Source organism: Candida theae (assembly GCF_024610275.1).
Source record: "Candida theae strain CBS 12239 chromosome Unknown scaffold48, whole genome shotgun sequence".
Taxonomy (NCBI): domain Eukaryota; kingdom Fungi; phylum Ascomycota; class Pichiomycetes; order Serinales; family Debaryomycetaceae; genus Lodderomyces; species Lodderomyces theae.
In genome coordinates this window covers 17954-41128 of record NW_026261380.1, presented here as the reverse complement: position 1 = coordinate 41128, position 23175 = coordinate 17954, and the positions used below count along the sequence as shown (strand labels likewise).

General features: G+C 40.1%; 11 protein-coding genes across 11 annotated transcripts; 5 read left to right on the top strand and 6 right to left on the bottom strand. All coding sequences in view use genetic code 12, as the record gives it.

Annotated features, from left to right (window-relative positions):
* Positions 1-187: 187 nt before the first annotated feature.
* KGF57_001273 (RNA-binding ribosome biosynthesis protein) lies at positions 188-2695 on the top strand (the record flags this gene model as incomplete). Its single annotated transcript, XM_051750461.1, has 1 exon — positions 188-2695. One exon carries the CDS (start codon positions 188-190, stop codon positions 2693-2695), a length of 2508 nt encoding a protein of 835 aa, XP_051610217.1.
* A 113-nt stretch (positions 2696-2808) lies between these two features.
* KGF57_001272 (rhomboid protease) lies at positions 2809-3795 on the top strand (the record flags this gene model as incomplete). The annotated part of the gene is made up of 1 exon (XM_051750460.1): positions 2809-3795. One exon carries the CDS (start codon positions 2809-2811, stop codon positions 3793-3795), a length of 987 nt encoding a protein of 328 aa, XP_051610216.1.
* A 24-nt stretch (positions 3796-3819) lies between these two features.
* On the bottom strand, positions 3820-4431 carry KGF57_001271 (uncharacterized protein; the record flags this gene model as incomplete). The annotated part of the gene is made up of 1 exon (XM_051750459.1): positions 3820-4431. The coding sequence occupies one exon, from the start codon at positions 4429-4431 to the stop codon at positions 3820-3822; it is 612 nt and encodes a 203-aa protein (XP_051610215.1).
* Positions 4432-5191: 760 nt separating this feature from the next.
* Positions 5192-7366, bottom strand: PXP2 (Pxp2p; the record flags this gene model as incomplete). Its single annotated transcript, XM_051750458.1, has 1 exon — positions 5192-7366. One exon carries the CDS (start codon positions 7364-7366, stop codon positions 5192-5194), a length of 2175 nt encoding a protein of 724 aa, XP_051610214.1.
* Positions 7367-10163: 2797 nt separating this feature from the next.
* Positions 10164-11798, bottom strand: KGF57_001269 (uncharacterized protein; the record flags this gene model as incomplete). Its single annotated transcript, XM_051750456.1, has 1 exon — positions 10164-11798. One exon carries the CDS (start codon positions 11796-11798, stop codon positions 10164-10166), a length of 1635 nt encoding a protein of 544 aa, XP_051610213.1.
* Positions 11799-14795: 2997 nt separating this feature from the next.
* On the top strand, positions 14796-15488 carry KGF57_001268 (uncharacterized protein; the record flags this gene model as incomplete). Its single annotated transcript, XM_051750455.1, has 1 exon — positions 14796-15488. The coding sequence occupies one exon, from the start codon at positions 14796-14798 to the stop codon at positions 15486-15488; it is 693 nt and encodes a 230-aa protein (XP_051610212.1).
* Positions 15489-15573: 85 nt separating this feature from the next.
* On the bottom strand, positions 15574-15912 carry RPP2B (ribosomal protein P2; the record flags this gene model as incomplete). Its single annotated transcript, XM_051750454.1, has 1 exon — positions 15574-15912. The coding sequence occupies one exon, from the start codon at positions 15910-15912 to the stop codon at positions 15574-15576; it is 339 nt and encodes a 112-aa protein (XP_051610211.1).
* Positions 15913-16318: 406 nt separating this feature from the next.
* On the top strand, positions 16319-17058 carry RPS15 (40S ribosomal protein uS19; the record flags this gene model as incomplete). Its single annotated transcript, XM_051750453.1, has 2 exons — positions 16319-16331; positions 16643-17058. The coding sequence occupies 2 exons, from the start codon at positions 16319-16321 to the stop codon at positions 17056-17058; spliced, it is 429 nt and encodes a 142-aa protein (XP_051610210.1).
* Positions 17059-17334: 276 nt separating this feature from the next.
* On the top strand, positions 17335-18840 carry DBP5 (ATP-dependent RNA helicase; the record flags this gene model as incomplete). Its single annotated transcript, XM_051750452.1, has 1 exon — positions 17335-18840. The coding sequence occupies one exon, from the start codon at positions 17335-17337 to the stop codon at positions 18838-18840; it is 1506 nt and encodes a 501-aa protein (XP_051610209.1).
* A 31-nt stretch (positions 18841-18871) lies between these two features.
* Positions 18872-19882, bottom strand: KGF57_001264 (mitochondrial 37S ribosomal protein mS43; the record flags this gene model as incomplete). Its single annotated transcript, XM_051750451.1, has 1 exon — positions 18872-19882. The coding sequence occupies one exon, from the start codon at positions 19880-19882 to the stop codon at positions 18872-18874; it is 1011 nt and encodes a 336-aa protein (XP_051610208.1).
* A 218-nt stretch (positions 19883-20100) lies between these two features.
* Positions 20101-21852, bottom strand: KGF57_001263 (uncharacterized protein; the record flags this gene model as incomplete). Its single annotated transcript, XM_051750450.1, has 2 exons — positions 20101-21103; positions 21440-21852. The coding sequence occupies 2 exons, from the start codon at positions 21850-21852 to the stop codon at positions 20101-20103; spliced, it is 1416 nt and encodes a 471-aa protein (XP_051610207.1).
* Between the last annotated feature and the right edge of the window lie 1323 nt (positions 21853-23175).

Genomic DNA, 23175 nt, shown 5'->3' with positions numbered 1-23175 from the left:
AGATCAATCAAGTCCATAATCTGTGGACAAGCCAATAGAGCTAATGAGGAAAAGGTGTGTGGGTCGAAAGTTTTGTTGCACAAAAGCACAATTGTGGAAAGATTGATTTTTTATTTTTCCTTTTACAAAATCTCATCGCTTTGAATCATCTCATCTTAATACATCTCAACAACTACAACAAGTTTCAATGTCAAGGCTAATAGTCAAGGGGCTTCCAAAGTACTATACAGAAGAGAATTTGAAAACTCACTTCAGTCAACAGGGAGATGTGACTGATGTGAAATTGGTTAAATCTAAAAATGGAGAGTCAAGACGTTTTGCATTCATTGGTTACAAATCAGATGAAGCAGCACAGAAAGCGGTCAAATTTTTCAACAAGTCATTCATTGACACAGCAAGGATTGATGTGCAATTGGCAAAATCCTTTTCTGATCCAAATGTACCGTTATCGTTCAAGGAAAAGAGAAAGAGAGAGAATGAAAGACTAAAGAGAGAGGAGGAGCTATTAGTTGAGGAGAGCAACAGGCTTAAAGCAAAGAAGCAGAAAACTGAGCGGAAATCGTTAATTGAGGAAGAAATGGAAAACGATCCCAAATTCAAGGAATACATGGAAGTAATGGAGCCATCGCATCAAGTCAAGTCTTGGGCGAACGATACTATAGCTGACGGTTCAGGAGGTCCCTCGAATGCAGACTTGGAACGAGCCTTAAAGGGAGACAATAAAGATGATTTCAAACTGCTGAAGCCTAACGTTATTGAAGCACAGGAACACGAGAGCGATGATGAGTACAATGATTTCCAAGGTCAGCTAGTGGATGGTGATGATAACGACGACGACGACGACGACATTGAGGACGAAAAAGAGAAGATGATACCTTTGAAGGAAGTGGATGGAAACGAAGCTGGTGCATTAGCCAAAGATGAGAACGTTTCCGATTTAGACTGGTTGAAGTCGCGAAGCATACGTATTAAAGAAGATGGTGAAGTACCGGAGAATGTTTCGGAAAATGCTCCCGAGAATCAAGACACAACCACAGAAGCACATACAGACGCTCCCAGGATAGAATATAGAACGGACGAGGAGAAGGCGAGAGACAAAATTGAAGAGACAGGACGATTATTCATCAGAAACATTCTGTATGATGCGACTGAAGAGGATTTCAGACACTTGTTTGAGACATATGGTCCCCTTGAAGAAGTACATATTGCTATTGACACACGAACGGGTAAATCCAAAGGCTTTGTGTATATTCAATTCGCGGACACTGGAGATGCAGTTCAAGCTTTTCAAGCTCTTGACAAGCAGATCTTTCAGGGTAGGCTTTTACATATACTTGCTGCTGATAAGAAAAAGAGTCACCGACTTGATGAGTTTGATTTGAAAAATTTACCTTTGAAAAAGCAGCGGGAATTGAAAAAGAAAGCACAGGCTTCAAAGGCTCAGTTCAGTTGGAATTCACTTTATATGAACACTGATGCAGTTATGGAGTCTATGGCTGCAAAATTGGGTGTTACAAAGTCGCAGATGATCAATCCTGAAAATTCAAGCTCGGCAGTGAAGCAAGCTCTTGCTGAAGCTCATGTCATTGGTGATGTTAGGAAGTTTTTCGAAGAGCGGGGTGTTGACCTTGCAAGCTTCAACAAGAAGGAAAAAGACGACAAGGTAATATTGGTGAAAAACTTTTCATTCGGAACAACAGTGGAAGAATTGGGGGAGTTGTTTACGCAGTATGGACAGCTCAAGAGAATAATCATGCCTCCATCGGGAACTATTGCCATTGTTGAGTTTAATGATGCACCTAGTGCCAGAGCTGCGTTTACAAAATTGGCGTATAAGCGATTCGGCTCTAGTATTCTTTACTTGGAGAAAGGTCCAAGGGACCTTTTCACTCGTGAGCCTGTGGCAAATGAAAACATTGAAATTTCCGAGCCTGAGAAGGTGGTTGAAGCCAAAGTATCCGCCAGCGACGTTCTTGGGGAGCGAGAAATCGAGGAAGATGAATACCAAGGTCCAACGGTTTCGATTTTTGTCAAGAATCTCAACTTCAGTACAACAGTGCAACAGCTATCCGAACTATTTAAATCCTTACCTGGATTTGTATTGGCTACAGTCAAGACTAAGCCTGATCCAAAAAATTCTGGAAAGACATTGAGTATGGGATTTGGCTTTGTTGAATTCAAGTCGTTAGCCCAAGCCAATGTGGCTATTTCGACATTGGATGGTCATGTCTTGGATGGTCACAAACTACAGTTGAAGCTTTCTAACAAACAGGGAACTTCGACATCATCTGCTGCCCCCACTACCAAATCTGCTAAATCAAGCAAAATCATTATCAAAAACTTGCCATTCGAGGCTTCCCGTAAGGACCTTTTGGAATTGTTTGGTGCTTTTGGCCAACTTAAATCCGTTCGAGTGCCTAAGAAGTTTGATCAAAGTGCAAGGGGTTTTGCCTTTGTTGAATTCAACTTGTTGAAAGAAGCTGAAACTGCTATGAAACAATTGGAGGGTGTACATTTGCTAGGAAGGCGTTTGGTTATGCAATATGCCGAACAGGAATCCGAAGACGCAGAAGCGGAAATTGAAAAGATGACAAAGAAGGTTAAGAGGCAGGTTGGAACACGTAATTTAGCAGCTGCTAGATTGGCTGGTAAATCGAAAATTGAATTAGAAGAGAAGGATGACGAGTTTGAGTAGAGGTATCGATAAGACAATTGTATAGAAACCGAGAGAATACATAGAGGAAAGGAAAAAAATAAAAAAAATTAAAAAAAGGGTGTTTCGATAATGTATCTGTAGCTTCACTAGCAATGTTTCAAGCATTACGATCTGCAAAGCTCAGCTTTGGTCGTAATTATCTATTCAGCAATACCAGCCTTCTATCATTAAGGTGCAAGAATGTGCCACAAGTCAAGAGTGCTCTGTTTCACAGCAATGTGCAAATTTTGCAATCATCGATGAATCCATGGCAACGGAATTTTCTCAAACAGTTTATGAATCAACAAGTTAAACAATCGCCACTAAGTAGAAGTCCAACATGGAAAAGCTACAATCTGTACTACAATAGATCCAACTGGGACAAGTTGAAGAAACCGCTTTTGTTTACCGTGGCGTTTTGCGTGGGTACTACGGTTTTAACTCCTTATTTATACTCCCATACATCGTTGTCAGTATTGAAGCAATACCCGCAAGCTTTAGTCTGGGGAATAATTGCTGTAAATGGGGCTGTGTTTTTGATGTGGAGAGTGCCCCAATTTCAACGATTCACGATGCGGTATGCCATACTACTCAAGGACAACATTCAATCACCCTGGACATTGTTGTGGTCTGCATTTTCACATCAAAGTTTTGCCCACTTTTTCATCAATATGTTGTGTTTCCAATCATTTGCGGTGTCGTTGGTTGGGATACTAGGTGTGTCAAATTTCACCATTATGTATTTGAACGCTGCCGTGCTTTCTTCATTTGCGTCCCTCGCAATTCCAATGTTTTTGGGTAGCTCATTAGCTGTTGCATCACTTGGAGCATCGGGTGCTATCTTTGGAGTGTTTGGATGTTTTTCATATTTGTTCCCAGCCTCGCCTGTGGGAATATTCTTTATCCCCGTGCCTGGTGGAGCATGGGTGTTGTTTTTAGGTACTATGCTTTGGAACGCTGCAGGGTGTGTCTTGAGGTGGGGGACCTTTGACTATGCTGCTCATTTAGGAGGCAGTTTGGTGGGTATTGCTTATGGGTATTACTACAGCAGAAAGAGGAGAGAGCAGATACGAAGAAGACGATTGGTATTAGATTTTTAGATTAAATCACTTGTACATATTTACTCATGCGAAACTCACTTTTTTCTTCTTAGGCGCTGTTGTCTCTTGGACTTGCTCCTCGGCTTTTCTGGCTTTGGCATTCTTTCTTCTTGTTGATCTAGCGACAGAGGCCCTATTTCTCAACTCGTCCTTCTTTCCGTCCAATTTGTCCTTCTTTTGCTGCTCCTTCCTTTCGATTTCTTGTCTCTTTAACTCCCGTATTTCCTCCAATCTCTTGGATTTCTCCAACTTGCTTTCATTCACTTGGTCGTGTTTGTCGTTTATGCTCTTTACTAATCGAGTCAAGGTTAATTTGTCATGATCGCCCACGAATTTCTTTCCCTTTTTGCCCTTCTTCACTTTGACTCCTGGTACTATAGCCCTGTTCAAATTTGGTATATCCAACTGCTCTTCCTTGTACTCTTTCCCATTCTTTGCTCCGTATAGCCTTATTTTGGCTTGTTGTTTCTTGACTTGTAATTTCGATAGTTTTTTAACTTTTGATTTGGGAGTTAGTTTGGGTTGATCGGCAAGGAGATTTCTTGCTGCTGAGTCAGAAACAATATCTGATTCATTCTCCCTTGTCTTGTTCTGGGTTTTGTTTCTCTTGGCCGTCTTGGACTGTCTAGGGGCCATTGTGGGTGATCGTCCGATATTGGTTATGAAGAATATAGATTTGAGCGATGAGATACACTTTTGGTACAACAGAGAGAAAAAAAGAAAAAGTAAAACCCAAAGATGAACCTCCAGCAAAACTCTTTAATTCTCAGCGATGGCTTTTGAGTTCCCCTTTTTCCACCTATTCTCTCTAGCTATTTGCTCGAGTGGATTGTGGGACTGTTTTCAACAGCAACTCCCTAACTATTTGGTAAGGGGCGGCCAACTTCAATTTTTGACAAATGTGTCATTGGTGTTGACGATTGGATACATTATTCTATTACTGTTTCATATCAAATGTCCAGCTTTTTACAATGCCATAGCTAACTTGGAATTTACAGTCACGGTAACTCACTGGACGCTATATCTATTTTTCCCCCACTTCTTAAACACCAAAACCCTCCCGCCTACTTTCCAATTAGATTTCAAGATTCATTTATGGCCATACTTGTATTTGCTTGTTTTGAAAGAGAGGAGTTCTACACAAGGGATTACGGTATCAGGAGTGATTCTTTTCATTTACTCGCTATATCTTGAGCTAGTTGTTGCCACTGACTCCACTCACGAGAGTAGATTTGCGTATCCATTTCTCAACAATCACAACCTAGCCGGGCGTATGGGTTGGATGGTTGCAATGTGGGCAATAAGTAATACAAACTACTTCATATTAAGATATATAAAAGGACTATAGAGACAATAGACAAGCACTTATGAAAACCTAACTATGGACCATTATTTTTTACTTGGACAAGATAGCTGCAGTTGCTTCTGATTTTTCACCTCTTTCTCTGTCTTCCAATGAGGCTCTGTTCAACATGTCCTCAAGAGCAGCACTGTATGGAGCTTTTGGATCTCTTGGATCATTAACAGACTTGACTTCTGACAAGTAGTTGTGATAGATATCACCATTGTACTTACCAATCAACGAGTGGATAAAGTTATCTGGTTGTTGGAACGAATCAGTCAATCCAATAACATAAGGTCTAACCTTCCAACACAAACCTTGTGGGTAAACACTGGTGATGTAGCTAGCGACACTTGGTGAAATGACACCGTATCTCAAAAATTCGCCAAGGAATGGACCCAAGATATTGGTGACATAGTACAACTTGAGAAGGTTTTCCAAGTGTGGTCTTGCTGGTGAGTTGGCTGTAATCTTGGTCTCCAATCTATCAACAAATGTTTCCAAGAGGTAGTAGTGGCATCTCAACTTTGACAAAATGACTCTTTGTGAACCAATGGCATCCCAAGATTGGTATGATTGAGGAATCAAGTCCTGCGAGGACTTTGAGATCAAGCCAGCAATTGCCTTCAAAACACGCTTTGGATCATCAACGTGGTCCTTGACTCTAATGACTGCCTTCTTAGCCTTGGCCAATTCTGGTGCATCGTTAAGGAACTCCAAGGTTGAGTTCTTGACCTTCTTACCATTCAAAACTTGTTGGACAGTCTTAATGATACTCTTACCAGCAGACATGGCCAAGACATTGTTGTCACCTTCCCAAGTACATTGAACGGCCCAGTCATTGTATGTCTTACCAAAAGCGTTGTAACTTGAGTAACCATGTCCACCACAAGCTTGTCTACACTCGTCAATCAAGTTCGAGGCTTCCCATGTCAAAGTGGATTTCAATGAACCAGAGTCAACAAACATGGATTTAGTGGCAGCAATTGTGTTTTTCAACAACAACTTATCATTGGTTTTTAAACCCTTGTCCAAGTTCTCCAACAACTCATTGTGCTCAACCTCCAATCTGTCAGTACCAACAGCTGCTGCATAGGTCAACGCCAAGTATGGAAGTAATCTTCTTTGGTGCAAGGTGTAATCAATCAATTGAGTTTCTTGAGCCCCGCCACTCTTGTTGAATTGTCTTCTACCAACAGCATATCTCAAAGCAATGGTGGTGAATCTTGCTCCAATTCTGTAAGAATCAGCAGCCATACCAACTCTACCTTCCAAAAGGGAGATATAACTCAACTGTTCCAATGGTGGTAAAGTAACATTTCCTTTACGATCAACCTTACACCATCTTTGCAACATAAAGAATCTTGGGATTCTAACTTCAGTGAATTGAATCCAACCGTTATCAACACCTTGTCTACCCATCTTGGCACCAATATCACCAACAGCAATACCTGGCAACAAGTTGTGTTGTGAGTCTCTCAATGGAACAATAAAAGTCTTGACACCATAGTCGACATCTTTAATGATCAATCTAGCGTAACAAACAGTGTGGGTAGCAGAATGGGCAGCACCTCCAATCCACCATTTGGTAGCACCAATGTGTGGAGTATCAATGATGAATTCATCAGTTGCAGGGTCAAAAGTTGCAGTAGTTTCACAACCAGCAACGTTGGAACCATGACCCAATTCAGTCATTCCAAAACAACCGTACAATTGTTTAATGATTCCGCTTTCCTTCTTGTGGGCCCAGAAGTCGTATTGTTTTTGCGTACCATTTCCTCTAATACAGTTCAAAAACAAACCCAAGTTGACCAAAATTCTAATACCCATAGAAGGATCAATAACAGTCATCAATTGCAATCTTCTTCTAAACTTGGCATATGGCTCAATTTCGATAAATCTAGCCATTTTATCGATTCTCTTGGCAACCAATTCTCTCTCTTCCTTTTGAGTGATGTTGAAGTGTTCTGGTCTAGTTTGCAAGATTGGATCACGTTCAATCGACTGGTAAAGACGTAAGATTTCATTAGATTTGGCTTCATTACCTTCCAAAAACTCGTGAACCTCCTTCAAGTCCCAGTCAGTACGAGCTCTCTCCTTGGCAATATCTGCAGCTGGGTTAGGAGCCGGACGTGAAGAAATGACACTCTTGACTATTTTGGGAGTGGTGTCTGGGTCATTTTTGGTCTTGTTGGTGTGGAACTCCTTTGGTAAACTTGCTCCGGCCATGTTTGATATCTGAAAGGAACTTTTGTGGATAAACTGAAAACTCTGTATAGAAGTGATCAATAGAGAAACAAATCAGTTTGGAGATGGTAAAAAAAAAAAAAAAAAAAAGAATGTATTGGTCAAAGGGAGTATGGATTTTATTTATATGAATGGAAGGATCAATTAACTGAATGTTTGTTTTGTGTTTCAAAGTTTGTATTTTATTTTTGCCCGTGCATAGCTGCTGCAATTATATGGAGAAAGGAGAAAGGAGAAAGGAGAGGGAGAGAGCACCAGAACGGAGAAACAATAAAGGGTAATAACAATTAGGGGTAATTGCAGTACCTTGGAAACACGAAGAGCCCTCAACGCATCGTCTCAATGAAGCTCTGGTTCATTTGGCAAGGAAGCCCACAACGAGATACAAAGAGTCTAAATGGTGGTTGTTTTAATTTTCCATGGGTATTCATGTAGATATAACTATACTTATTTTGATTCGCGGGGGAAACATCATGTGTTTTGTTTGATATTATTTTACTAACGACGGCTCAAGATTAAAGAATGTAGAGGTTTGTGGTGAGCAAGTAGTAACCAATCTCTCTAGGACAAGCAATATGAACCAATCTCTATCCATGTCGCCTGTCTTGCCTTCAGAATCCGCGATTAAGCTTCCGTTTTTACATCCAGCGGCAAAATTGGAAAAGAAAAAAAAGAAAAAAAAAAATGGGAAAAGAGCCGACAGATTTTTGTTCTGTGTACAATAACCACAGAGAGGAAAAAATAAAAAAATTGTGGGGCAAAAGAATGTCTGTCTGAAATTAAACTAGTCAGACATAAAAAGGAGAGTTCGAACCAGTATTGTCCCTATCATATCCTTCGGTATGACCATCCAAAATCATACGATTTTTAGCAACTGCATAGTCGATCGAAGACTTTGATACTCTCTATTCCTGCAGAAGGGAATGGCGCCTGGGATGCTAAGGTCATGAACCGGTGATATCCGCACATTTGTAGTTTCCCGTCTTGATCAGTTTTCGCGCTTAAAAATATTTGCTTCCTCGGTAGAAAAAAAAAAAAAAAGAGAGGAACAAGCGTTTCAATTTTGAAAACATGAAACGGATTGAGATATGCTGATAGAAGTATCTTTCGCTTATGCGACAATATCGAAAGGCATTTGGCAAAAGGGCGAACTCTGTTATTTGCGTGTAAATTGGGTAGTCTCTGCATGATTGCAAGTCCTCCGCCTCTCTCTACTCCGACTCTTGACGTTTGCTCTCTAATCAGATATTTTTCGACATCCTTTCTTTGTAGTCAGAGACTCAAGATGAATCTTATTGTGAAGAAAATCGTGCAGTTTATTTCTAAAAGTACTTGTTGCTGATCCACAGTGACGAAAAGAAAGCAATTTCTTGCAGCTATTTTTTGTAAAGAAATGAGACCAAAAAATATCTTGTCACTAAATGATCACCAATTGTAAGAAATACAGTATTATCAGGTCGTCCAATGACGGTCTCTCGCCAAAACATAGGACCACTTCAATGCCTCTCATGACTTTTCTTCACCAATTAAACAAATCTTGTACACTGAACAGAGGAAATTTCCAACTAGATGTTTCCCCCCCCGTCCCCCCACATTTTAACACAAGTGTATATCTTGCGGCGAATTCATCTTTCTGTTTAACGATAGCCAGATTATAGCAACTACGATAAATATGAACTTGATACTTAAGTCCTTTAAGGGTTAATTTTAGGTGCAAAAAATAGCATGCCCAAAAGCCTTCTTGACAAAAGTTACCAAGATAAGTAATAAAAACATACGACCTGTTCAGCGTAGACCGGTTTCTCGCTGTATTTTCTCCTGGTAGCTTAGTTGGTTTAAAGCACAAGACTGTAAATATAACCAGATTTTGTAATCTTGGGATCGGGCGTTCGACTCGCCCCCGGGAGAATTCCTTCTTTTTTTGCTTTTTTATAGTGACGTTTTTTTTTGTTTTTTTTTTTTTTTTTTTTTTTTTTTTTTTTTTTTTTTGGAATGCATCAAACGCAAGTAGATCCAGAATGAGTTGAATTCTAAATATCGGGCTCTTGCATTGGTTCGTGACCGGCCAAGTTGAACACAGCACATTGTACAGCACAATTTTGGCGTTTGTTGCGAACCATTTAAGGAACACCAGAAGCAACATGCACAGTAGCTAATTTTTACTCATCTCTCATCTTCTTCTTACCACCTCAACAATTCCAATCAAGTATTCCCAAACGAAGCAACACCATGTTGCTCTTGCGTTTGTAATTCTGTCCCCTTCTTCAACAACTTTGTTACTTCCCAACAAAAAAAAGAAAAAGAAAGAAAAAAAAACAACAACAATAGGACTAACAGACGTTGCAGAAAAATAAAAAGATAAAAACAAATGTCACACTAAATTGGCGAAGGCTTTTGCCGAATACGCAATAAACTCTAACCTGCAACAGAATGTATACGTTTCGTGGTTTTACGTCTTCCTTTAAGCTTTCCCCTCGAGAAATAAGGTTCAAATTGTCGTGTCAACTGCAGACGACGCTGACTTATAATGATTGAGAGCACTTTAGCGCGCACATAAACAGCTGCTTTTGTGATGCTTTTTGCACTTTTGTGATATAAATCAGCGCATATTGTATGTTTTTTTGCATGCATAATGCACAAGATGATAAAAAGTTGGCGAATTGAATTAAAACTATAAAGTATACAAATGGTGGTAACCGGAAGAAATCACAACAGAGGTATGCATTATCAGCATCAAACTTTTCAAAATTTCAAAGGAGCTGTGATTGACTATGTTCGTCTAATTGGGACTCCCTCGAAACAACATATCCTCGTCACTTAGGTTGGCTTGTGGGTTCGGCTGGACACTGCTTTCTTGTTCTAGCTGCTGACGCTGTTGTTGTTGTTGTTGTTGTTGTTGGTGTTGTTGTTGTTGTTGGTGTTGTTGTTGTTGTTGGTGTTGTTGTTGTTGTTGGTGTTGTTGTTGTTGTTGGTGTTGTTGTTGTTGTTGGTGTTGTTGTTGTTGTTGGTGTTGTTGTTGTTGTTGTTGTTGTTGGTGTTGTTGTTGTTGTTGTTGGTGTTGTTGTTGTTGGTGTTGTTGCTGTTGTTGTTGTTGTTGTTGGTGTTGTTGTTGCAGCAGCTGCTCCAGTGACAGAGTTTCAGTACCAGACAGACCAGATGCAGAACCCAAATTCCCACGCAGTTCCATCTTTTGATCCAAATGTTTTAGTATTTTATCAATCTTTTCCGTAATGTCTTCTCGTAGTTTAGCAATTTCTCTTCTCACCGCTTCCACATCAGTCTTGTACTGCTCCTGCAGTGCTAATATCTGCTTGAGTATGGTCTGTGTCTCACTTTGTGTTTGAAGTTGTTGTCTCTGCACAAGTGCACGCAATTGCTGACCCAGTGGCTGGTTCGCAGCTTGTGTCTGAGATTGACTTTGAGAATATGTATCGTTCAGATTGTACAATTGCGATTGCAATGTGTTATCAAAGGAAAGATTTTGCTCAGCTGGGTATTTGCTTTGACCTAGTGCCGTGTGCTCCTGTAGTGGTGTAGTTATGGATAAATGTCTTGTTTTAGTGCGTGGTTGATTGGAGCTCTGCAGTGGAAAAGCAGCCGAAGTCAAATTGCTTCCAGAAGATGATTTTGCAAAGGGGGTCTTGAATTCAGTGCGGGGATCCTCCACTGATTGAGAGTGTAAAGCAGCAGAATCGGATTGTACAGGCTGCCGTGGTTGCTGCTGTGGTGCTTGTTGTTGATAATTCCGGTTAGCATTTTGCTGAAACATCCCAGGAAAGTGCCTTGAATGCAGGACGTCAACATCTTCCTGTAATTGATGTGTAGTTGACGTATTCAGCGGGTGCTCATGTTGTGTGAACAAAGTCAGCAGCGGATACAAGTTATGTTGCAATGGGTGTGCACCTGCAACTTCATGCAGCAAAATGTAAGGGTCTCGCGCTTGACTCGCTCTGTTATTGTATGATAATGCACTAGCTCCAATCACATTGGTGTTCTCAAGCGGTTGTGAATGACTTGTCAATAAGTCAGTGCTTGAGTAATGGCTAGGTTCTTGATTCTCTTGATGTATTGGTGTAACTAATGACGACGACATGGAGCTAATTGATGTGCCCGTCGTGTATCCGCTTCTGCCTCCTGAGGTATAACCCGAGACAGTAGCACCAGTAGCCGCAGCAGCTGCCGCTGTTTGGCCTTTTTCCAATGTTTCCAGTTCATGTGTGTCTAATATTGACTCTGTGGTGGGAGAATTGACATCATTATCCAAAGTCAACGAAAATGGATCAGTCGAGGTGTAGTTATTTTTGTACATATAGTCCATGACATCAATCAACAATTTCTCATTCTCGTTAAGATGTAATTGCTCAACCGGTCTATTTTCATGCATCAATCTGCTCTCCAAATTTCTTCTCAACATCTGAAAACGGTGGTTGATGGTACGACTTTGGACAATTTTCGCCCTGTATTTTTCGTTAAACTCAAATAAGATTGTTTCCCAGGTTTTGATCCGATTGCCTCTTGTGCAAATACCTTCCTTGTATTTGTTTATGAGGGATAACAAAAAGTTTTCTGAGTCATATGTGAATTGAAAGTTACTCCTCCTGTTTTGCTTCGAAAGTGATGACGCCTCAGATGTTTGTGACAAGTCAGGCGTGACCAGGTTCATAGTTTCGATACTTTTCTTGTTCACTCTTCCACTTGGTTGGCTTTCGTCTGTCTCGATTTCCTCAATTGAGTGAGTGAGTGTGTACGTGTGTGGGTGTGACGGGGGGAATGCTCTCAAATATTTGATGAATAGATTTGTTTGTTTTTATTTTCCACGATTGAATTGTCGAGGTTTAGGAAAAGGGTCGTTTGTGGTATAAATCAATGGGGGTAGACGTAAACAGCTTCGATTGACAGAATTGACTATCGTAGGACTATTTATACTCTGCTGATTTAAATCCGATATTTTGATGAGGTCAGTGCTCAAATCACAGAAATGGCCTGGTGAAAATTTATATTTCTTTGGTGATTTGGTTAGTTATATACAAAGTCTTTACGCATGTATCATGTATAACGCAAAAACTCTTAAAAATTTAAAATAAAGGTTTTACTAAATTCGGGTTTGTTTTTGTAAAAAGTATTGTAATTATTATTTTTGTATGCGTCAATACCTAATTATATGCAAAAAAGAACAAAAAAATACAAAAAAAAAAATGGAGTGGATGCAAATAGGGTAGATCATGGTTTATGCTCGCACTAAAACTTCACATGTAGATCGTTTTGGGCATGATGACAAATGAGACACTTGCACTGCACAAGAAGGGATTGTTGAAGATTTTTACACCACTTTGAGCTATACTAAATTAGAATACAAGTAGATGCAAAACTTGTACAAGCTCATATATAATCTCACGCACAAGTTTGATGGAGCTTTCAACTGAACGGAACAGAAGAAAAAAAAAAAATTAAATAAAAATTAAATTAAATAAATAAAAAAAAAACATTTCTTTTTTTATTATTATTTTTTTAGTTCACGCTATCAATTTTGTGTCACACGAATGTAAATATAACGGAGAAAACTGCAAATTAGGAAACATGGCATTTGCCTTCTATCCTTTTCCATTGAGTGGAACAACGTAGAAACGACCTTGGATGATTTAGGAGAACTTTGGAGCTCTATGTACCTCCCTTCACTATAAAGAAAGGACTGCGGGAATTTCAACACTTCATTCAGGTACATAGTGGAAAACGTCTTTCGGTGGCAAAAAGCTTTACCACTCTTCTCTCTCTCGATTGTGTCCTTTTGAACGTTTACGCAATGAGCGGCCCCTAAATGGAACGGCCACTAGCCAAGATGATACAAAACTTTAGTCATTAAGGATTAGTAAAATGCCGGAACTAATCGTCTGGTACCTAGTGTGTATGTCACTTTGTGTAAACTCAAAATGTGACGGCGGTAGACGGCGATAGGTGACCATATATATGACCGCCTTAGTTTTTCAAAGACCCCTTCAATTCAGACAGAGTCAGAAACCTTCTGTTTTGCCGCCAATAAGCTTTTCCTATATCCTCATAAAAAGATTCGGTCATGTAATAATTTAGTCATGAATAACGATGTGTCTAAAAAAACTTGAGACAAATGTGTAAGCATAGCACAAAACCAATTTATTTTATTTCTTTTAATATACAAAGTAAAGCCGAAGACAACGTAGAATCATCAGGAACCTTCTAGAAGGACTACATTTTCAGGTAAAATTTCAGACATAGCAGTATCTTATCTTATGTCTGGAGGAGATGACCCATTGCAATCGTCCATCGTGTCTGGATTCGGAAACTACACCCGCCAAATATCTTCTGGTTCCCCAAAGAGCATCATGATAAGTTTGGTACCGTGGAGGGACCTCTCGTTTCTTTTTTTCTTTTTTTCTTTTTTTTTATTTTTTTTATTTTTTTTTTATTCCCCTTAGCATGTATGCGAGAGTCTGTTATATTTTCTTCCCCTTGTCTTTGTATCAAAGAAAGGGTTTTTGGGTGGCGTAATTTCCATGCATGGGAGATAAGGCTTAAACGATAGTGTTTCTGTTTCATACATCAAGCGGCACCAGCAATGTAGCTAATTCAGTTCCCGCCTTCGGAAAAGAAGCATAGGCAACGTGATGATACTCCACCGCTCTACCGCTGCTCATGAAGCATTGCGTCATACAATGCTATACAATATTCTTCTTTTTTTTTTTTTTTTTTTTTTTAATGCTGTGCATATTCCCCGGAAATAAATTCATTTTTTAACTCCGGTTCTTGCAGCAAACTTTGTGTTCTCTACGTAGATTTACTTCCGAACACCGTTGGCAGAGAAAGAAATGTCTAAAACTGACCCCCCCAATGGCAGTTTCATGACGTATTTACTAAACCGTATAAAGCCGCTTATGGCGAATTAATCCGTGCAGTCCCAACGAGACGCATAGCGTCATGTCTTTAATCAAGTTTTTTTTTTTTACACCATGTGCATGGAAAAAGACTGCGAGATGGTCTGAGATTATTTAGGAAATGCGATAATGGAGTAGAGCCATTGCGTCATACCCTTTGCATGAATTTGACTACTACAACACCTACTCCTTTTCATCCTACAGAAAGTGGTCTCTCGAAAAAAAAAGCTGCATACTAAATTAGATGGCAATACCGGCCTTATGCGAGTTGGTCAAGAATCATCTACATTGTAAGTTTCCTAACTCTGGTGCACCAACTAATACTAATAAATTTTACAACCGTACACTTACTTGTAGCAAGGGCAGAGGCAAAACACTTCCAAGTAGAGCCAATTTAGGATTTCTTATATTGTTCTCTCGTAATTCTCGAACGAGAAAAGCGCGCAAAGTAAATCAAGAGAACTACAAAACAGCAAAAATAGCTCCACTTCTGCGATCGTTCCCGAATGTCACACAGCCATCCTGATCCAAGCTTGAAGGACTCTATGAACTCTCAATTGAGTCTTCTTAAAGAGCCTTTGGAGATAGATGAGTCGATTTCGGAGATATTGTCCAGTCAAGCTCGTGACAAAGACATCGCCGAGATAACCAACTCTCAGCTTCAAGATGTACTCAACCGAGTCAACAAGTCTTTGAGCATTCAATATGAAGAGAGATATACAGAACGGAAAGATATTGGGGCCGCAAAAAGTGCGACAACTTTTGAATCCGAAAAGTTCCACACCATCGACCAATGTATTTTCAAAGTGTATAATCAACTACAATCTTTTGATTTATCAAATTACCACGATTTACCGTCATATGAAAAGAGGGAAATGCTTCAAAAGTTGAGTGAATTGTTGGCGGATCTACCTGTGCCGAAGCATCTCCGTTTAGCGGATGCTCAATTGTTGGAAAAATACACCGATATCAGAACCAAACTTATGGCCCTGAATAGGTCATTACGGTATCATTTTGATAAATTGCAATACCTACAGAGATTGAACAGTACATTTGAAGAAACCTTTGGAACAGGGGGTCTGGAATCAAACACAACCACTGACAATCTAGACAACTTGCAGGACCAAATTCACAAGTTCAAGCTACTTGTTGAAAGAATTGCATACAAGTCAAGTATGAATGACCTACATAGTTTTTAACACACCTCTACAAAACGCACTCAGTTCTATTATTCATTAATAAAGACAGTTTCATGTATATACTGCACTACTTTCTCTTATCTCTTTAATCGAACAAACCGAAACCCATGTCATCATCAGACTCTTCCTTTTCTTCTTCCTTAGCTTCTTCCTTGGCTTCTTCAGCATCACCACCAGCAGCGGCAGCAGAAGCACCGGAACCGGAAGCGACAGCAGCACCGCCAGATGGGACTGAGGCCAACTTGGTGTTACCTTCAGCAATCAACTCGTTGATGTCTTTACCTTCCAAGTCTTTCAACAAGGTGGACAATCTTGATTCTTCAACTTCAACTCCAACGGATTCCAACAAGGATGAGATGTCTGAAGCGGATGGGGAGGCGTTACCACCTTGGACCAACAACAAGTAAGCGGCTAAGTATTTCATTTTGTATTAAATGTGTAGAATAATCACTTTTAAGCAAACGGGTTATGCAGACTATCCTTTGGTTTGTAAAGAGTTCTAAAGAGGTGGACTTGGTGATTATTTTTCATCTTTTTTCTCTGCGTGAAAGAAGATGTTTAGGGCTAGTAAGTAATTGTGTGAAGCAATCACGTGCATAAATCAAGGGCTTTAAGGACACTATTTTTTCGCTTGTATTGTGTGCAGTACCAGTAATACAATATGGTAACACAAACAATAAAAGTAAGCTATGGTACGCCATACACTCAGAGATACACCGTAACACTGGCAGAGAGAGAGAGAGAGAGAAAAAGATTTTTTTTTAATTTTCAAAATTTCAGAGAAACCCTCCTTTGATTGAGTTACAACTACAACTACAACAGCATAGAACATGGTTGACGCTAGTATGTTTCATGACTAATCGATTTAACGAATGAAAGGGGAGCATTTCAATAAGGGAAGACGATAGAGGAACTAGTGGGCAAGTTTTGTGAACCAACTACGATGGAGATAAAGACGAATGAATGCATTACTGGGAACAGAAGGATCAACATATCCCAAGCTTCTACAAAGCTTGTAAACCAAACTGCTCACCTTGCCTGCACCATCTCAGTACCATCTCAGCACAATCTATTCACCATATTTCGGCGTCATCAAATACCCACCATGCAAATCCCCCCTTAGACAACGCAAATACTAACTATCAACTCTCTAGCTGACAAAAAGAAGAGAACATTCAAGCAATTCTCCTTCAAGGGTGTTGATTTAAAAGATTTGGTTGAAATGCCAACCGAAGAATTCACCAAATTGTGTGGAGCTAGAGTAAGAAGAAGATTCTCTAGAGGTTTGGACTCCAAGCCAATGGGTCTCATCAAAAAATTGAGAGCTGCCAGAGCTGCCACTGAACCAAATGAAAGACCAGCTATTGTCAAGACTCACTTGAGAAACATGATTGTTGTTCCAGAAATGATTGGTTCCGTTGTTGGTGTTTACAATGGTAAGGTTTTCAACACTGTTGAAATCAAACCAGAAATGGTTGGTCACTACTTGGGTGAATTCTCAATTTCATATACTCCAGTTAGACACGGTAGAGCTGGTAACGCTTCATCAAGATTCATGCCATTGAGATAAACCGGGGGAGAGAGAATATCCAATATACATTAATATCTCCTTTTCAGTGTATCGAGCTTCACTTGATACACTGAAGCCATCACTTTCTTTTTAAAACTTTTGTAATTTATAGTCAAATAGGGGTTTTAATCAAACACAAAATAAGTAAATTTGGTATCCGTAGGGAATCGTATGGATTATGAATGCGATGAAAATGGAAAAAAAACAATTGGACATTCAAAACATCTCTCAATTTGAAATCTTCACCCACCCCCCAAACAAACAAACAAACAAACAATGCCCACCGATACAAAGAGAGTTGATGCTGATGCATCAGAGCTACTCTCTAGTCTTTCATTATCCAAGTCTGGAGATAAACCAAAGGAATCAAAAGACAAACCAAAAGAATCAGGAGATCAAGATGCCCCAGCCGAAAAGCTAGTGGAAAAAGTGACCGAATCACCCAACGCATCATCCAACGAATCAGCGCCAACATCCAGCTCTACAGAGTCTACTGAGACAAAGACTGAGTCAGAGACAAACTTAATATCCAACCTGTATGAGGTGCAAGTTAAATTAGCCGACTTGCAAGCTGATCCAAACTCACCACTATATTCGGTAAAATCTTTTGATGAGCTTGGACTTAAGCCAGAGTTGCTCAAAGGTTTATACGCCATGAAGTTTAACAAACCATCGAAAATTCAAGAAAAGGCGTTGCCGTTGTTGATTTCAAACCCACCGAAAAACATGATTGGACAATCACAATCAGGTACTGGTAAAACCGCTGCATTTTCATTAACCATGTTGTCTCGCGTTGACGAAAACATCAAAGAACCACAGGCCATATGTTTGGCTCCAACAAGAGAGTTGGCAAGACAGACAATGGAGGTGATAACCACAATGGGGAAATTCTCATCGATTACTACCCAATTGGTTGTTCCTGAGCTGGTACCTAGAGGACAAAACGTTCATGCGCAGATTATTGTTGGTACTCCTGGGTTGGTGAATGACTTGGTTAATAGACGACACATCAAGGTTGATCAGGTCAAGGTGTTTGTACTTGATGAAGCTGATAATATGTTGGATGCACAAAACTTGGGTGATCAATGTGTCAGACTCAAGAAGAGAATACCGCAAACGGCGCAATTGGTATTGTTTAGTGCAACGTTCCCAGTTCAAGTTAGAAAATATGCTGAAAGATTTGTTCCCAATGCAAATTCGTTAGAGTTGAAGCAGGAGGAGTTGAATGTTTCCGGTATCAAGCAATTATACATGGACTGTAATTCAGAGGAACACAAGTTTGAAGTCTTGTGCGAATTGTATGGATTGTTGACCATTGGATCTTCGATTATCTTTGTTGAGAAAAAGGAAACCTCGGAGAAGTTATGGCACAGGATGAGACAAGAGGGGCACAAGGTTTCATTATTGCATGGTAGTTTGCAAGCCGGTGATCGTGATCGTTTAATTGATGATTTTAGAGAAGGTAGGTCCAAGGTTTTAATCACGACCAACGTTCTTGCTAGAGGTATTGATATTGCCTCGGTGTCAATGGTGGTTAATTACGACTTGCCAGTTACCGGACCACAGCGAGAAGCCGATCCTTCCACTTATTTGCATAGGATTGGAAGAACTGGAAGATTTGGAAGAGTTGGCGTTTCTGTTTCATTTGTCGCAAGCGCACATGATTTGAAGGTGTTGCAAGACATTCAAGCATATTTTGGTGGTATCGAAATGACTAGAGTACCAACAGACGATTGGGATGAGGTTGAGGAGATTGTGACAAAGGTTATAAAGAGTAAGTAGTAATCAATAGAGTTTATTGCACTATTTCTATTTACACAGAGATTGCTTGTTTTGATCTTGGAGGTAATCTTCTCAACACGACATCCCAGTCAATACATTCCCAGCAATTCTCTAAATATTTTTGCTTACCAAATACTCCATAATCCACCAAATAGTTTCTTGGTGATGCATCTATAGTCAATGCTGGAATTAGCTTCTTGTTTAAATATGAACTTTCCAAATCTGCTTGCTCTGCAGTACCCAACTTCAAAGCGTCGTTAGAACCATCGTCTTTGGATGTGACATCCCTCTCCTCCTCGTTCTCAGTAGCTTCACCCTCCAACACACTCTTCATGCGTCTAATTTGACCTGACCTTTCTGAATCATCCACAGTTCCACCATTGTACGTCACGACAATAGCCAAGTTATGGAAAGCTGGCGTTGACGTAAAACCTGAAAAAGCCGAACCCCTATTCAAGTAATTTTGTCCAACAGTCAGCTCAGCCACTAACCACACTGACCCATCTCCTTTTATCGCTTTTGCTGTATTTATCAACAACGTGCGAAACTCAACCACCGAACCAAACGAATGATTGATCCAATCAAGTAACACCTCATCTGTAGGCGTGTTTCCAAAGTTACCGCCATTGGGAGTCTCCAATAAACTCAGAGCACTAGGTCTTGTAATCTCAAAAGGAGCCAGCAGCTGCAAAGGTCGTAAATTTTCAAAAAACTGATGAAGGTTATGCAACTTTGATGCATTCTTGTGTATGTGGTACAATTCCGGCTTGTTTATAGTGGCAGCAACCAATTCAGGTAATGTATACGCCTTGTCCTCCAAATTGCTCGCTTGGATCAAGTGCTGGTTCAAGTTTTGAATCAACTGATTCCCCTGTTTGAACCATAATTGGTCCAATGCCGAATGTGAAAAGAGACCTTCGAAATTGGCATCGGTAGCTTTCAACACTTCAAGAGTCTTGTTAATTGGAAGTGAGAACGAAGTGGATATTGGTCTGATATGTCGAGCCAAAGCTGTCCTCTTTGCTTTTAGACTTTGAAACATGTTTTGGAGATGCTGATTATAAAGGATCTTTTGCAATTTTTCTTTTTTTTTTTTGTTTTTTCAATGGAAGAAATATTTCAGTTTCTAAAACCTCCTTCTCTCTCTCTCTCTCTTAAACTGAATAAAACTTACACAAATATAAAACTCATATAAATACTATAAATGTCTATAACCGAAAATAAGCAAAACATACAAAGCAGAACTTGATTCTTTTCAAATCATCTCCTCACTTTCAAACTCTTGACTCTTCTAATGAGCGAATTGCCACCCGGTGGCTTCAAGTCGTCATCGTCCTCGTCAAGGCTGTGGCGAGTGTTGGTATCTAAAGCATTCAAAGAGCCTCTTCTGACGTTATCCCCACTATGCCTATCATCACTAGAGTTTCTTCTTGAAGAATTTGAGGATCCATTGCTTTTGAATCGTTGTACCAAAGACTTTTTCCTACCTAAACCGCCACCATTTGAAGGGGACAAGAAATCATTAGTGGCTTTCGGTGCTGGTGCACCATCGAGGAACGTAGTGGAGCCAAGACCTGCTGTTGTGGATCCGTGAATAGGCTCTGCCTTTTGGGTGGAGTCAAAGGCGATAACAGATGGGTTTTGTTTTGGCGTGTACATGGTTGTTTGCGGATCATCAGATACTCTATTGGTTTTAATCACCGGCGCAGCATCCTTAACTTTGAGAGAACGCCCTTCCCCATCAAAGTTGTTGCCATTTGCATTGTCAATACCAAAGGCAAGGTTCATTTGTTGATTCTTGTCCACATTGGCAGCACCTGCAATTGAGTTGTTCGGGCCATCAGCGGGGAAGGCCATTACGGGAGCCTTCTTGACGTTTTTGTTTCTGTGTGGTGTACAAGCATCAAATGGTCCGTCATGGTGGAATCCTCTACCGAAAAGTCCACTTACATCGAGTTTATCAATACTGTCCAAGTTTTTCGCAGGTGCTGCCTCTGCCTTTGATTTCTTCCTTCTGGAACTGCTGCTGGATGACTTGTGTGGACGCGAGGATGATGATGAAGTTGTTGGTGTTTTGCGATCGCCGCTTCTGTGGTGGTGGTGCGAATCCGAATGCGAACGATGTCTTGTGGAAGAGGAGCCAGGCTCTTTTTCTCTTCTATAACCCTTCTTAGCAGCTTCGCGACCGGCGGCTTCTTCATACGATGGTGGAGCAAATTCTTCCTGAGGTTTTGGTGGGCGTGCTGGCGGAGTATTTGAATGCCTTGGTGGGGAAAATTGTTGACTAAGTAATTGCTGCTCCGCCTCTTCCTCCGGTTCCGATACAAATGGATTGTTGGATTTCATTCTGTTTCGGTAATCCTACGTTAGTTTTGGTTTTTTGGAAATGAGATTGAATCTGCGTTCTGATTATCTTTGGTAAAGGAAAGAGGCTGGTGAAAAGGCAGCAATTTGGACATTGCTGTTTTTTCTTTTGTTTCCTCCCAAGACTGGAGGAGGTTTTGTTTTGAGACAAGTCGTGTGCCTGTTTCCTAAAAAAGCCAAAACAGTACAATACTCTCACTCACTCATAACGCTAGATCATTGTTAATATACATACCTGTACCTGGATCCCGATGTTTGTGGCTTTACTGAAAGCGCATAACCATTACCATGGGTGGGTTCATTAAAATTACCAATGTAGTGAGAATCTTGACCACTGGCGCTATCCCCACTGTTGATTCTACTATATCTCCTAGCAGATTTGCCATATCCACCAATATTACTATCGAGTGAAGCATTATTGTTCTGGTAGTAGCTGATGATCTTGTTGGGACTAACTTGTGATTCGTAAACTTCTTCCTCACCACTATCATCCAAAAGCTGTCTATTTTTGGAGACCCATTCGTCAAAATGAGCAGAAGAAGTTGAGTGGTTGCTCCCCGAGCTATGTTGTGGTAGTTGAAACAGCAGCCGGGATGACTCTGGCTGAACTCGTCTAAATGGGTTGTTGTCGCTCAATGGTTGATACATTGTAGTGGGGGTATTGATTAAGGAGTGGATGGGCGGGGAGGGGGGGTGTAAAAAAAAGTACAAGAAGATTGGAATGCGTTTATCTAGCTTACTGTAAGTTCTCTTGTAGATATCTGAACTACTCTGCTTTCTGATAACGTTGTGTGATGTAGTAGAAGACAAGTCAAGTTCAAAAACAAGTAGGAATGGAAGGGAACCAAAGCTTTCATTATTTTGTTTGCAGATTTTCAAAATTTTTATTCCTCTGAAATAGGAAGTACAAAAAAGGGAAAATTAGAATTAAATCTACTTTTATGTACAGTACTACACGAACTCAGACCAAGTGGAATTAGCCTTCCGCTCAGTTACAGCACACAATAGAGTTGCACCGTTAGAATACGCACACAAGTGAATTTAAGAAGGTTCTTAATTTGAGCCGTAAAGTTAGTTCTAGGTATTTACAAGAGGACAAGCAGGTGCATTTTCCCCACAACGCGTTCCTCAGCAAAGTCAGTTGAACTAGTACACGCAACTAGGCGTATAAAGAGACCGAAGAGAGTTAATCTCATTGACATGGTAAAACCAATGGTATGTTTTGTTACATTGAGTTCCAGTATTTTGCGAAATACAATTCGGCGAGCTGATTTTATTGTGGCATTATTTGAAGACTTCTCTGACGAATGCTGCTTGATTTAGTTTGAATTGACGCATCTCATATTTATCGACCAGCCAAATTGCATTGGATTGTTCTAGACTTCATAATTGAAATAGCTGTTTTCTATTCAATTTAGATTCACCACTCTTTGCTACAAAATCTAGGCTAATCCCACCCCTTATGCAGACTGCTATGCAAGCCAAGTTTGACAGCGAAGTCGGCTAACTTTAGCCATAGCGGTATAACAGAGGGAGAGAAAGTGGAGTCCCTGCCTTGTGTAAATCCTTGCTGTCTTTGTGACATATGACGCGTCAATCCTTTTCGTTATTTTCTTTTTTTTTTATCCCGCCAATTTTTGATACGTATTACGTAATATATTACATAATGATAAATATTGATCTCTGACAGAATCAACGAGGTTGAGTAACATAGCAATGACACATCTTGAACACTTTATTAAACTAGTTGGGAAAAATGGACCGATACACTCAACGTTTGGAAGATATAGCGAAAGGTAAGCAGTTTTCCTCCGGATGGCCAATTCGAGATGTCTGAGATGTGACTTTAAAGTTCATCACATAGGATGATGCATGACTGTATACATGTAGTCCCCAAACATGTATCGTGGTTTTGACTACTTTATCGTCCATTCAGAAGTGTCGTGTTAACTAGAACTTTTGAGCTATCCA